This window comes from Ixodes scapularis, unplaced genomic scaffold (assembly GCF_016920785.2).
Source record: "Ixodes scapularis isolate PalLabHiFi unplaced genomic scaffold, ASM1692078v2 PGA_scaffold0__279_contigs__length_252992795, whole genome shotgun sequence".
Lineage (NCBI taxonomy): Eukaryota > Metazoa > Arthropoda > Arachnida > Ixodida > Ixodidae > Ixodes > Ixodes scapularis.
The window spans coordinates 41,527,996-41,542,207 of NW_024609835.1; the positions used below are offsets into that span (position 1 = coordinate 41,527,996).

Sequence of the window (14,212 nt, forward strand, 5' to 3'; positions counted from 1 at the left end):
ACCGGTATCGCTGTACACATGCGACATATTTCCGACTTTTTACTACAGTCGGTAACAGGTTAAGAATTCAGGGGAAGCTCCTCCCATCTCTTTCCACTTTAGCAGAGGAGGTGACCTCCTCCACCGTTTGCTCTATTAAAGTGGAAAGGGGTGAAGGAGTTTCCCCTTAACCAGTCACTGACAATAGTCACAAAATTTTGTCCTGGTTTTTGTCTCGTCACTTCAGTGTTTTCTGAAAATCTAATTCCTCTTTCTTTACATCTCTTATTCTCTTTTAGTAATTAAAATTTAAACAGGCTCAGTAAAAGTGACAGAAGGGCGAGCGCACAGGCGAGCTGGACAGCTGCTGGAAAGTTGACATAACTTGACCCGAGACAGGGAAGGAAAAGAAAGACAGACATTGACAGTCGGTACTTTGTAATTTTAAGACGCAATGTCATAGAGCATTGATGGGAACCGGCCAACTCGTTGATGGCCAATTCGTCCAAGGGTAACTTGTCGAAGGACGATTCATTCATTGACGGACCGGGGTAAAAGTTGTGGTTTCTTGTTATCTTTTGACCTAAATTTTTATGTGTGTATGGACTCTTGTTAGGTTACAAGACTGAAAGACAAATCACAAGAGGGTAAAGACAGGACAGAACCTTGACGCAAATTGAGAACTGTGTCATCTCGGGATCGTCTTTTTGTTCCTTTTCTTCATCACTTTTTGTAATGAGCAGCCGCAGAAAAGGGTGGGCCGGGTAGGTTTACATGCGACGTAGTGACCGTCCCCCACTGCACCGTGAAAGCGGCAAGTTGTTATCTTCAACAAGAGCACACTGGAGGTCAATTACAGTGTGGCGATTTTACGGATTACTATAGACCGACACGCTGTTTACAAACAAGCCTGCATTTGCCCACACCAGATGTGGGCACTGCGCGTGCACAGAAACAGAATTCGAGTGAAGTGAAGCGTCTGCGCATGCGCAGTGCTGTCGAAAGCGCCACCGCAGCTGTACGACGTAAGGGACGCGTGTTGGTCTATAGGGCAGTATTTGCTTTCAAATTTCAGGACAATAATTACATATCTTAGCTTTGAAAAAGCGGCGACCAGTTGGTCTCTTCGATGAGTTGCTTTACGACGAATTGGCCTACTAGATGAATGGGCCACCGACAAGTTTTGGCCTAGATCAGGATTGACAAGTGAATGTGCATAAAATTTCTCCATGTGCTCGGCACAACTGCAAACTCACGGTAAATCATCAGGGTGCACTAAAATAATTGAATCATCAACAATAACATAGGGAAAAGTGCAAAGGCACAAAATCTATGCGACAAATAAGTGCTAAAAATATAAAATGCTTTTACACAATAGAGAATTCTTGGACAGCGTACAAAACATGACTGTGTTGTTGCTGTCCTTAAATTGTTGAGGCATACCCAAGGAGAAAAAGTCTGAATGCTCTTGACCTACTCTATGGATGCCAACGTTTGCTCGTCAATTGACTGCTAATGTCGAACCCCAGCACAGTCCAACAGGTTGTAATCTCTTTAGCCCCGCATCTGCATGCAGGCACACTTCACCCACATACCCTCTAACATTATGAAAACACGATGAACCAAATGCATCAACTATCTTTTTAAAGAAGAGCCGGATCAATGCTCACAAGTCACTCAGACCACAACTTCCCCACATCTGCACGTTCCTTTGTCAATGCTTCGAGAACCACGCTCTCAATAATTTGGTGAACCTCTTGCACATTCTTGGAACAATCAACCTCGATCCAGCGGCCTCCCTTTGCCTCCAGTGAAGCCAGGCGATTGTAGTTTGCACGGACCTTCTCTTGAAACGAGCTGTTCTCGTAGCGCTCTTCGCCGAAACCACCTCGGGCGGCGAGCGTCTCTGGGGGCACGCTCATGTACAAGATGAGGTCCGGTTCGGGGAGTCCCACGTCGCACTGCTGGCACCACCGGAATTCGAGGGACTTGGCCGCCGAAAAGGCGACACCGGAGTAGGCGTAACGGTCGGCGATCACGGTCGTGTTCCGAGCTAAGGTGGAAAGAAGCGACGGCGCGGCTTCCCAGCGGTTTGCCGAAAACAGGAGATGCACCGCGTGGTCGTCCAGGTCGGTGCTTGCCTTCAGGTAGCTGTCCAGCAGCGTACCAGTGGTGGTCGACCGGTTCGGAAAAGCAATTGTCTCAGTCTTGTGGCCGAGCTTGCTCAAGCTCTCGGAGAGCAGCTTGATTTGCGTCGTCTTGCCGGTTCGGTCGCAGCCCTCGAACACGACGAAGAGGCCCCTCTGGATCGACTTCATGGCACGAAACGCCGTACCTTAGCAGATCTGCAATGAGAGGTTGCACATGGAGAAGATGTCCTAGTCGATATCACTTAAATTTCGCCTGAACTGTCGGTTGGTGGGCATATCACAAAACCAACACAACCATGTGGTATGCGGAAAAAAGGAAAAATTATACAGGGAGGGGAGGGGGGGGGGGGGGGGGGTATGGCAAAGGTTAGGGAGGTGTTTTCCTTGCACCGTTATATTCACTGACAGGATGACAACGGCAGGGAGCAGTGTTTCAGTTGTACCGCCTCCAGTGCGAGTTTCTGATCTTCGACAATGCTTAGGCGTCTCGTGATTCTCGACCGTGCACGCACAGTCAGAGCACGGCGGAAGGCAACGAGTGCGTGCAGGAGGCCGGGTGTTCGAAAGAGACGCCCTGCTTTCTGTACTCGGCGTCAAACTTTTTGTAGCACAGTGTCGAGGCTAGCGTAGTTCCCGCAGTGCTCCAACGTCTACTTGCGCGAACGAGGAGCGAGACGAGGCCACGTTCTCTCGTAAGCGCACTTCCATTTTTTTTTTTTTTTTTTTTTTGTTAAGCGCAATAAAGTATGAAGTGTGGGGTTGCAGCTGCAGCACAGTGCAAACCGCGCAAACTACAATACACTTGACAAGCTTGACAAAGAAGTAAAGTTGACACCGAGTCTAACAAAACTTACTCGCCTCTGCACCGCGAGATGTACTGCCGGTACCCGGGATGTAATGAAGACGTTTCTATTGATTGCCACTTGTTGTTCAAAGCGTTCAAAACTCTCCAAAACCACAAAAACCGCTGGTGTCAAGGGTGACTGGCGGGCAACCGGCGGGAAAAAGAAACAGGCTTAAAATGGATTTGGATTGGATTGGGATAGACAACGTGGAGTCGTGGAGCTTTTGAAAACGACTTTAGAGGTAATTAAAATCTAAAAATCTAGTTGTTTTATAACTAACAGTCATAACAAAATTATACGAGAGTTTAGTTAAAAAAAAAACAAGGACGGGAAGAGGAACGTTTCTTACCTGAAGCAAAGACTGCCGCACCTGGCCGCGCTCTAGACTGCACGCGCTACCGACTGTCGTCATGGCAACACGAGGACGTAAACAAACACGCGTGAAGTTTCTGGTGGTTTCTGATCCGGCGTTCCGAGCAGCCCCGGAACGATGACGGAGTCTGAGCTACTCCTCAAGGTGATGCTTTTCCCCCGACTTGGTGGTTCGATGAACGAGCTTTACAGGCGCTTTCGCGGCTCGATTTCAGACCAAGATTCACTACTACTGCCGAGAAAAATACTATTACAGCATGCAGCGAGTGGCCGTGGAAGGCATCAAACGGTACTCCGGAGACCCGGTGTACCGCTTGTATTTTGGCATCTCCCTCATCTTTGAAGGTGGGTCCAACTTCCTTGGCTGACCACCTTTCTCCCGGTTAAGGCCCCTCACGCACTTGCGTTTGCTTTCGACCGAGTTCTTGATTTCTTACATATGACACGCTGGCGCCATTTATGAGGGGCGACCCTGGAACTGCATTTCCCCAGCGGGAATGTTTTGCAGGATTTGCGAGATCAAATGTACATACTATCCACGATAAACGGTCGTTTATAGCATTGTCAAAAATATTTTTTCAATGCAAGAAAAAAAAAGAAAAGTATGGTGCCGCTGGAAGACGAGCTGGAAAAACCGGCGCCTGCACATAAAAAGCTCAAACTTTCACCAAATGTGCACTGAACAGGTCAGTTTTACCGTGTGAAATTGCAAGGTGCAGTTCTCTCCTTGTAACAAATGAGAGCAAACAACTTGCCAAAGTCAAGGCTGGGAGCGTTCGCAGACAGCCGAGCTAGCGACGCTATTTACTTCCGGCGCCATCTTCCGATAGGCGCAGCAGGCGCAGCGAGCAGACGACGCACTCTGTTGTCTGCTCGATGCGCCAATCGGAATTGATGGCGATGTAGTGTCATGGCGACTACGACTTGCCTATGCTGACGATCTCGTGCTGATGGCTGTCAGTGTGGAGGATATGAGGCGATTGCTGGTCGCATATGTGAAATAAAAGCAAACCATTTCCGACTGCTTTCTGAGAAGTCAGCTACAGTAGTTTTCTCTGGCGGGGAACGTAGCCTTGGATCACTCACCCTGCAAAGTACAGCAATTCCTGTGTCAATCAACTACAAATACTTCGAGGTGACACTGTTGGCTGTGGAGGAGTACCTGGCTGAGTACCACCAGGGCCTTAGGACATCTTCAGTGTGAAAGCGTAACGACTGCGAAAGCGGAGGCCTGTGGAGCTACGAGCGTTACGCGGTCACCTGAGAACTTTGGATGGCTGTCGCTGTGCCCGGGCTGACATTTGGAAACACTGTCATCTGCAATCCCAGCGAGCTCTGTGAATACCTTGAACGGTGCCAAAGGGCAGTAGGACGTCAAGCATTGGGGTGCCATGGACAAGTAGCAATAGCAGACAAACTTGTGGAAGGCGATGTCGGCTGGTCGTCCTTTGAGGCACAAGAGGCCAGAAGCAAGTTGGAATACCATACGCGTCTCAGGTACATGGATGGAGACTGCTCGGCTGGGCGTCTCTTCGTCTACATTCACCCGAAGAATGTCAACTCAACTTGGAGGAAGTGAGTTACTTGGCTCAGCATGAAGTTTGGCATCTTCTCCTTCGACACCGAACTCGAGACTAAAAGAGAATGGGTGGCTACAGTGCAGGACCAAGTGAGGACTCTCGAGAGGGACTGTTGGATTTGTAGAGGCTTGTAGCGATGACACCTCCTTTCCCGCAACACAATCTCCCGAGCCGCAAAGGAGGCTGGCACCCATCGGGGATACCCAACACCAGCTCAGGCCCGGACGCGGGCAAGACTGTCAGACCTCTGTGAGGGTAGACTAGACAACTCAAGTTGCCCCCCCCCCCCCTTGCAGGAGAGGAGAGAAGAGAGCAGATGATTATGAGCAGTGCCTGGTTAGGACGCATGAACATTGCTTGCAGTTTTAATCTCATTATTCTTATGTAATCCTTCAAAAAATATAATGTATTCAGTAGAACATTATTCATACCTACATTGGTGACCCGGATAAACAAAAAAGCCAACCTCAAACGCTGCAATGAACTTGGAAGTAGAAAATGCTCTGCCAAATCCTCAACCTCCGCGCCCCCTGTGGAAGGCATCTCCGCCATCGTCCTCAAGCTCCCACCGTACTGGCCTGCGGATTCCCAGCTGTGGTTTCTGCCGACCTACCCAGTTCTTGCACCGCATGCAGCAGCTGATGGAGGCATCTACAATCAATGCTTCATTCCTACGAAACCTGTTCATCTAGTGTCATCCCCACATCGTGCGCATGATCTTGGCATCCGTTCGAGACCTTGGGATTTAACAGCTAACAGAGTTCGCCGACAAGCTGATGGAGACTTCGACACCGGTTGTATCGGCCGTCCAAACTCTTACTGATGAAATACAACAGCTTCACGCGGAGATCTCCCGCTTGACGATCGCCGTCATGTCCCTGCAACAACATCACGGACGTAGCCAGTTGTGGTCCCAATGGCACTGCCCATCCCTATCATCAGCACGACCTGACATCTGTTGGTACCACCACCACTTTGCCGATAATGCCACTAAGTGCACCACACCGTGCCAGTACTTGGGAAACAGAATGGCGGAGTACTATAGGGGGCAAGTGCCTCGGCCACTTGCCGCCTCTAGCCGCCAACGCCTCTTTTACATCCCCGATCGCGACACCAGGCTCTGCTTCCTTGCGAATACCGGTGCCAAGTTCAGCATACTACTGGCGACACCTAAAGACAAGCGGATGTCCAGCACCTCACAGCTCCAAGCCATGAACGGGACGCCAATTCCCATTTACGGTGAGCATTCGCTAACCTTGAATCTCGGTCTCCGATGGACCTTCCACTGGGTGTTAGTCGTCACGGACGTGCAGCCTGCCATCATTGGTGCCGACTTCCTCTGTCACTTCAGCCTTTTGGTGGACATAGGACGAAGGCGTCAGCTCGACACGAAAACTAACCTCTTTGTGTTTGGTGTACCATCCGCAATACCCTCTCCAACTTCACCGCATGTCGTTCCTGTCGCCCCAGCACAATTCACAACAATCTTGCGTGCATTCCCGGAATTGATGCGCATTGGCTGTGACGAGCACCCTGTGTAGCACAGCATTTCTCACCATATTGAAACCACCGGAGCACCCGTCCATGCTCGACTGCATCGTCTTGCCCCTGACAGGCTGCAAATTGCTCAACAGGAGTTCCAGCACATGCTTGAAATAGGCATCGTGCAACCCGTCATCTAGCTCATGGGCATCACTACTGCACATGGTACAAAAGAAAACTACCGGAGACTGGAGACTATGCGGTGACTACTGCGCATCAAACCGCGTCACAGCTCCCGACTGTTATCCAATACCCACATCCAAGACATAACATCCGGCCTCAATGGAGCATGCATCTTTTCAAAGACTGACTTAGTGCGCACTTATCACCAGATCCTCGTCGCCTCGGACAATGTGCCGAAGACCGCGATCATCACGCCATTCAAACTATATACGAATTCGTCTGGATGCCGTTGGGTCTTCGGAACGCCGCCCAAACCTTCCAGAGGTCTATTGACAGAGTAAAGCTATATGCACTGCATAGTGCACTTCGGCCAAAAATGGCTATATGCACTAGGCGGAGAGCTCATGCCGCTTGGGTCACTCTTTTCGAACGGTGCGTGTATCACTGGGGGGCTGTTTTACACACCCCCCCTGCCTGCGTTCACGCCACTTCGCGGCGACAGTGTGCGGCTGCTAATTACGAAACTTCACCCGTACACGCCGTTTCGCGGCGTCCAGCCGCAACCCAAGCCCCGTTGTCCCCGATTGCACCTCCAGAAAGGGTGTCCCATGCCATTTAGTTCTGCGAAGTTTCATCCACAACATTCGTGCTTTTTCCTTATTTTTTTTTAGTGCTGATCGTAAAAAAGAAATGTCGTAAATACCGCCAAATGCCTCGCCAAACCAATGTGTTCGAAAAAAGAAAAAAGGTAGACCCACCGCGAATTGAACCCGCGTCCACTTGCGTATGAAGCACACACCTTACCACTATGCTATGCCACCGCTTAGAAAGCTCGTTGTAACCATTCGTTTTATACGAGTTCTGCGTAGTGCGTATAGCCATTTCCGGCCGAAGCGCACTACGGAGTGCATATAGCTTTACTCTTATTGACAGGGTACTCCGGGGACTAACCTTCTGCCGTGTCTATGTTGACGACCTTCTCATCGCAAGCTCCTCACCCGCTGAGTACGAACAACACCTCCAAGCTGTGCTCGAGCGTCTCAAGAGCTACGGGATCATCATGAACACTGCCAAGTGTCAGTTCGGAGTAAGTGAGCTGGAGTTCTTGGGACACCACATTGACCACCAATGCACCCTGTCCAATTCCCGCTAAGGTTGAGGTGATCCGGAACTTTCCTCGCCCTTCAGCACTACGCTAGTTGCGGAAGTTCCTCAAAATCATCAATTGTTGTCTGCATTTTGTCCCCCACTGTGCGACAGCCCTCCAACTGCTGCAAGAATTGTTCAAAAAGAGCCACGGCGAGGCAACCACTTTGACCTCAGATGCCACAGCGAAGCGCACAATCACTAAAATCAAGGCAGACATCGCCGACGCAACCCGTTTGGTGTTTCTTGAGGACAATGCTCCCGTGTGTCATGATGAATGCTTCGGACGTCGCGATTGGGGCGGTCCTTCAGCAATGGCAAAATGACACCTGGAACCCTATCTCCTTCTCCAAGACATTGTCACCCACCGAGCGCAGATACAGCACCTTCGGACGAGAGCTTCTTGCCGCGTATCTGAGTCACGCTTCGCCCCTTTTGCTTTCTCTTGGAGGGAAGAAGCTTCTTCATCCTGACTGACCATAAACCACTGACCTTCGCAATGCGGTCACTGAAGTCGGATAGTCATCCCCACACAACTCCTGATGTTCGCCAAATGTCGTATATCTCGGAGCTCACGACGGACGTGCGACACGTGAACAACCGCAACAACCCGGTGGTGGAAGCCTTGTCACGTCTCTCCATCATCAGTGCTGGACTTAGCTGCCCTTGCTGCTGCCCAGAAAACAAACACCAATCTCGGTCATTTTCACACAGATACGCACTCAACGGAGCTGTACGAGGTACCACTACTCATGTATGACGCAACTTTATGGTGCGACATGTCGACGTGAACACCTCGTCCCTTTCTTCCCGCTCCCTTCTGTCAACTGGTGTTCGAGAAACTGCACTTGCTGTCGCAGCCGGGCCATACTGGGTACACAGCATCTCTTCACTTCTCGCTTCGTTTGGCCCGGCATGAATTGCGATGTTCGTCAGTGGGCTGTAGAGTGCATATCCTGTCAGCGGGCTAAGATCCAGCGACACACCATTACGCCCCTCTTCACCTTTACCACTCCTGATGCAAGGTTTGACCAAGGCTTTGTGCACACATTGTCGGACCACAATCACCATCACAAGGCCAGCGGTACATCCTCACGTGCATCGATCGGTTCACATGCTGGCCGGGAGCTATTCCCATCTCGGACATTACGGCCAAAACCGTTGCTCACACTTTTGTGTCGGTTTGGATTTCACGTTTCGGAGTACCGTCTATCATCACGACCGATGCGGACGCCAATTTGAATCGTCGCTCTTCACTCAACTGACGCGCCTGCTCGGATCCAAGCAAGCTAAAATACTAACCGCCTATCATCCGATTTCCAACGATATCATTGAGCGGTTCCATCGGCTAATGAAGGCAGCCTTCAAAGCACACCAGCACAGCGACTAGACCGACGTTCTGTTCTTCGTCCTTCTTGGTGTCAGGACAACACTTAAGGGAGACCTCTCGTGCACAACAGCAGAGTTGGTTTATGGCATCACAATCCGATTACCTGGCGAATTTTTCACACCAGCAAGCAACAGAGACTTGTTCGACCCCACAAGCTATGTGATCCGCCTGAAAGAGGTCATAGAGGGACTACGCTCTACCCCACCTCGAACGGCTCGTCGAGACGATTACGTCAGAACATATCTCGACACCTGCACAGACGTGTTCGTTCGACACAATGTGGTGCGAGTTCCCCTCCAACAACCACATTTGGCCCCTGCAAGGTAAAAAAAAATGGGACCCAAGCAATTCACGGTCATAACCTGAAGAAATAACCAAACAATTGCCACCGACACGTGTTGCCCGTCTTCCCTTTTAATTTGTATTTTTTTCCAGAGTCTGGCATGTCTAATATTAGACTCTCGATGCAGAGAGATTGCACCACAGATGTATGTACATATACATATACTATACATAGGTGCGTTGCTAACTCTTTTGTCTGCGAACGAGCCCAACCTTGACTTTGCCAAGTTTCTTTATCTCATTTTTCGCAGAAAGAGAACCGCACCTTAAAATTTCGTGCGGTAAAACTGACCGGCTCGCTGCACGTTCGGTGCAAGTTTGAGCTTCCTATGTGCAGGGGCCGCTTTTTTCATCTCGTTTTAGAGCGGAAGGTCCGCTCGGGACACCCTATATACGGATCGAAATGCCAAATGTTCCACGGCTACCCGGTAGATATGGTGCCAGTATTTTCTCTCGTCGTAAGGAATCCCAAGAGGTTTTAAGGCACTCGGTCGTAAGATCTCACAAGTCCGTGAACCAATCTTTAAGCTTCCATTCAGGAATCACTGAAACATAGTTCCGAATTCAAAGGTCGCCTTCAGGAAGGGATACGAGAATTGGACGTTGTCAAAGAAAGCAAAGACGTCGCCTTGGGAGGCATCCTGGCATTGATACTGGCTCACAAAAAATGCAGCATTGTAGGTAAGTTACGAAGGAGCGCTCAAGGATGAAGCACTAATCAGTCGGAACATCTTTTTTTTTTTTGTCGCATGCAGATAAAGAAGCAGTGGCACAACTTGACGCGCAACTCAAGGAGACAAGGAAGCAGGCAGGAGAGAAGGTAAAGTCGAACCGTCCTAACTGATACGGTTATTATATCGTAACAAAACTAGCATTCGAAAATGACTTCAAGCAGCAAATGTTTAGTGTATCAATTTTCGTAAATTTTTAGATAAATGTGACGCTTTTCTATGATACGATTAATTCATAAAGCCCAAGATTTCGTAATTTTGACTTACGAAACGTCTTTCTTACAAGTGTCCTCGTTTGACGTTTTTCGGTTACGTTTTATCCTTACCCTGACATGATGAGAATATTAAGGCCCGCTCACACACGTGCAACCGAGTATGACTGAGATAGACAAGACCGGATTTTAGGCCTCTTACGACGCCATAGGACCTGCTCTGCAGCAGCGCATCCGGTCCTAAGACGTTGCAAGGGGCTTAACAACTCTAGTTTCTCGGTCTTACTCGGTTGCAAGTGTGTGAACGGCGCTTTACGGGACAGTCTTAGCGCAACAAGTCATAATAGGGCAAACAGTAATTTTGTTTGGGAATATCATCAATTTTAAAGAATCAATCAATGACAGTTTATGTTTTATCTTCTAATTTAAGCATGTCTTTTTTTAGAAATAAGCTGTCAAGTGTGCAGAGTGAGGCAGTCAAATGATTTTATGAGCAGTGTGTTTCCTTGGGAACTAAAAAACTGAGTCAATGCAGGAAAAACTTCAATAGATGTCAAAAAGTTAGGAAAGCGTTGAGTTTTGTCAAAAATAAACTTAAAAAATGCAAAGCTCTAATTATGCCCAAGTACCTATGGTGGGTTAAGTGCACTCGGTTAGATGCTCTCACTTTGAATATTCACTTACTCTAAGGAGGCATCAGTGTTTGTGTGTTTTTTGCAATTTTATTTGAACTAAACTAATTTTTTTCTAATGTCTTTCTTCAGATGCTGTATTATGCTGGGCTGTTTCTATTCTTGACAAGAAGATACGACAAGGCAAAAGAATATATTGATCGCATGCTGAAGGTTTCGCCACCAACTAGAGAGGTATATGTGCCAACCAGTTAAATTATTTCCTGCAGAATTGAATGCTATATATATCATGACCGAAATTTCTTTAGGTCGTGAAATCAATCTGAAGTCAACCTAGACATATGAGCGGAGGTAATTTGTCGAAGTCCATTTTACTGGGTGGGTTTCCTCGGCGGTTGGCTGGAATTACTGATCTGTTTGACTGCGTTACGTTCGTCATTCCTGGCTGGAATCACAACAGGCATGCTACCATATCTCGAAGGATAGCCCAATTGTCTCAAAAAACAAACCAGGTCATAAAAAAAAAAAGGTTGTATGCTCTTGGTGTACCGCTCATAAAGTTTGAAAACCTTGCTCAGCCTGGATGCTCACCAGCTTCTGTATAAATGTACATTATTTTCTATAGACAAAAAAATAAATAAAAAATCTTGAGAAAGTGCCCACTCAAAATTTGGAGATAATCGTGTAAAACGAGATGGGCTCTTTTTAGGCCAATAATGTGTAACGATATCTGTTTCATGTATTCTATGAATGTTACAAAATTTAGGGGTGGGCGCTTACTGTGACATGGGTGAATGCACGGTATTTCACGGTACATCACTCGGAAGATAACGAATGAGCATTGCTTATACGCTTTTACCATGCAATATCCCGCATTTGCCCATCCTAATTTCGTAGATAGCCTCAAGAAACTGGGGGCGACCGCCTACAGGCGAGTTCTACTTGTCTCTTACGACGAGACAACACACCGTCGCCTTCCGTGAGGCGATGCTGGAACTGCATTTCACTAAAGCAAAGGCTCTTTCGGTATTTTTGCGAGATCATGTGTACATACTATAACCTACGAGAAATAGTTGGGTATAACGTTGTCAAAAGTTTTTCCGAGCCAAGACAAAAAGAACGATGGGCGGAAAAAAATAGGAAACATACGGAAATGCCGAGTGTTCCGCAGCTGCCGAATAGATGGCACCAGTGTCTTTTCTCGTGGTAAGAGATTTTGAGAGGTTTTAACGCACCCTGTCGTTAGCAGTCGCGGGCGTGCAAACCAGCCTTTAGGTCCGAGAACAGAAACGCAAAAAAAGGGCGTACACCAGGGTGGGCTTCACCACTTTGCACCAGGGCGCTTAGAGGAGCGGCCGAGGAAAAGGTGCACCTCGGTCAGCTGGGTGGGCGGGCTCAGTAGTCGGGGGCGGGCACTTGATGTGACCTTTGCTTAGTTTTCAAACATTTAAAAATGGCGGGCGAGTGCCTATCGTGACACAAGGGCACGCTCTGTATTTTGCGGCGAGTTGTCGAAGCAGCTGTTGCTGTCGCCTTTGAAAGTCCCGCGTTTATTCTGTTGCATAAATCATCCAAAACCAGAAAAAAAAAAAAAAAAAATTAACTCTTGATTTTTTTTTTTTTTTTACAAAGAGAACATTTGACAGGAAACAGCAGTGGTTTGTATTGAAGGGTAAAGGGCTGGTTTTGGGGGGGCAGTAATTTGTTCGTAAAACACAAATAAATTTCAGGGATTGATCCTGAAGGGATGGAACGAAATCCTCAACACGAAGGATAAAAAATCGGCAATTCAATACTTTGAATCAACGGGAGCGTAAGTGATTCCCACACTATACTAAACAGGTGGAAGCTACGTTCCCACATTATGCTACAGTCTTTTCCGTGAAAAGGCACTGTTCTATCTCAAAACGCTGTTGCGAGTTAAAAATTTGCAATCCATCTTTTTAGGGCTATGCCAGAAGCACTCTTTGGAAAGGCAAAATGTTTCGAGTGCAGTTCGGAGCTCACAAAGGCCTTAGAAGTGATCAACCAAGCTGTGGTACTCTACTCTGGATTTGTGCCTGCACTGCTCGAGAAAATGAAGATACACCTTGCTATGTCTGACTGGGACCAGATGCTAGACTCTTGCAACAGGTTTGTTGACCGCAAATTTTTAATTATGCGAAGCAATCAATATGGCACACTTTTTAAAGACTCAACCCCACAGGGCGTTATCCCAGGATGCAAACTGCATCGAAGCCCTCGTCCACATTGTTCTTCACCTGGTCTGCAAGAACGGGGACTACAAAGAAGTGAGCCATCAACTGGTGTTGTGCTGGTGGTTCGCAACCCATTTTTTTTTTGCCTGTCACTCTCCGTGGTCGTTGACAGCGGGCTATGACCAGCCCCAATCAGTTTATGTATCACTGGGCAGTCTGTGACTGCAGTAATGACCACCATAAAAATTTGCTGCGCTGTTTTTGAACAGAATCTTGTAGAAGCTTCAGAACGGTGGCGGTAAGACGCTCGGCAAAATGTCATCTGCCGCACTGAGACTTTCAGGAGCTTACTTTCAAGTTCACCCTGCCAGTTTCACTTTTTTCGTGCTTTGTATGAAGTGTATGTACCTTGCATTGCTTGAACCGTGTAACCATCCTTGTTAGGGCTCCGACAGGTTGTCTGAACTGCTACTAAATTTGGAAAAGGTTGAGCCCAAAAATGGAGGCCTATACCACAAGATTGCCCAGCTTCTGTCACGCACGGTGAGTGGGCTCGTTGCGCAAGCTCCAAAGTTCCAGAAGCGTCGTAAAAGAATGGGTTTGTTCTGCTGCAGTGCTCGAGGCAGGACACGATACTGCAGCACACGTATATGATAGCGGAAAAAGCTTGCTCACTGGAGCCCAGCAATGCAGACTACATGTCCGAGCTTGGCTATCAGCGCATTCTGCAGGGCAAACTGAAAGATGCTGCAAAGCATTATCGTGCAGCACTCAAGATGGACGAAGCTAGCATTACAGCACTCACAGGCAAGTTGCTTGACAAGTAGGCATGTGCAAATAGCGGATTTTGAGTTCGAAGCGAATAGGTAGTAGTTTGGCCAAATATTTTCAAATCAAATATTGAATAGTTTCTCTAAGCCTTTTACTACTGCAACATGTTCGAATGAAATCCCAGCTGAACTTCTGAAGG

General features: G+C 48.0%; 2 protein-coding genes across 4 annotated transcripts in view; one reads left to right on the top strand and one right to left on the bottom strand.

Annotated features, from left to right (window-relative positions):
* Positions 1 to 681: 681 nt before the first annotated feature.
* On the bottom strand, positions 682 to 3,168 carry LOC8034037 (thymidylate kinase). Of its 2 annotated transcripts, none has more exons than XM_029969567.3 (2): positions 2,988 to 3,168; positions 682 to 2,324 (listed from the first exon to the last, which is right to left on the bottom strand). In XM_029969567.3, the coding sequence occupies exon 2, from the start codon at positions 2,295 to 2,297 to the stop codon at positions 1,653 to 1,655; it is 645 nt and encodes a 214-aa protein (XP_029825427.3). In that variant the 5' UTR covers positions 2,298 to 2,324; positions 2,988 to 3,168; the 3' UTR covers positions 682 to 1,652. The 2 variants fall into 2 exon arrangements, with proteins under 2 accessions (XP_029825427.3, XP_029825426.3); XM_029969566.4 differs by having other exon boundaries at positions 2,984 to 3,168.
* Positions 3,169 to 3,317: 149 nt separating this feature from the next.
* LOC115311009 (tetratricopeptide repeat protein 21B) overlaps positions 3,318 to 14,212 on the top strand; it is a 30,552-nt gene continuing 19,657 nt past the window's right edge. Inside the window, exons 1-10 of one of the 2 annotated variants that reach the window (XM_029969552.4) lie at positions 3,318 to 3,491; positions 3,562 to 3,691; positions 10,040 to 10,150; positions 10,225 to 10,289; positions 11,177 to 11,278; positions 12,775 to 12,857; positions 12,992 to 13,177; positions 13,251 to 13,335; positions 13,687 to 13,785; positions 13,857 to 14,049. In XM_029969552.4, coding sequence (XP_029825412.3) covers positions 3,465 to 3,491; positions 3,562 to 3,691; positions 10,040 to 10,150; positions 10,225 to 10,289; positions 11,177 to 11,278; positions 12,775 to 12,857; positions 12,992 to 13,177; positions 13,251 to 13,335; positions 13,687 to 13,785; positions 13,857 to 14,049 — 1,081 coding nt within the window. In that variant the 5' untranslated portion in view covers positions 3,318 to 3,464. Of the gene's footprint in view, positions 3,492 to 3,561; positions 3,692 to 10,039; positions 10,151 to 10,224; positions 10,290 to 11,176; positions 11,279 to 12,774; positions 12,858 to 12,991; positions 13,178 to 13,250; positions 13,336 to 13,686; positions 13,786 to 13,856; positions 14,050 to 14,212 lie in introns of those variants that run through there. The other variant, XM_029969559.4, reaches the window with a different exon arrangement.

Bases quoted from the DNA above. Each gene is read 5' to 3' on its own strand.
- LOC8034037 (XM_029969567.3), bottom strand. From the start codon at position 2,297: ATGAAGTCGATCCAGAGGGGCCTCTTCGTCGTGTTCGAGGGCTGCGAC.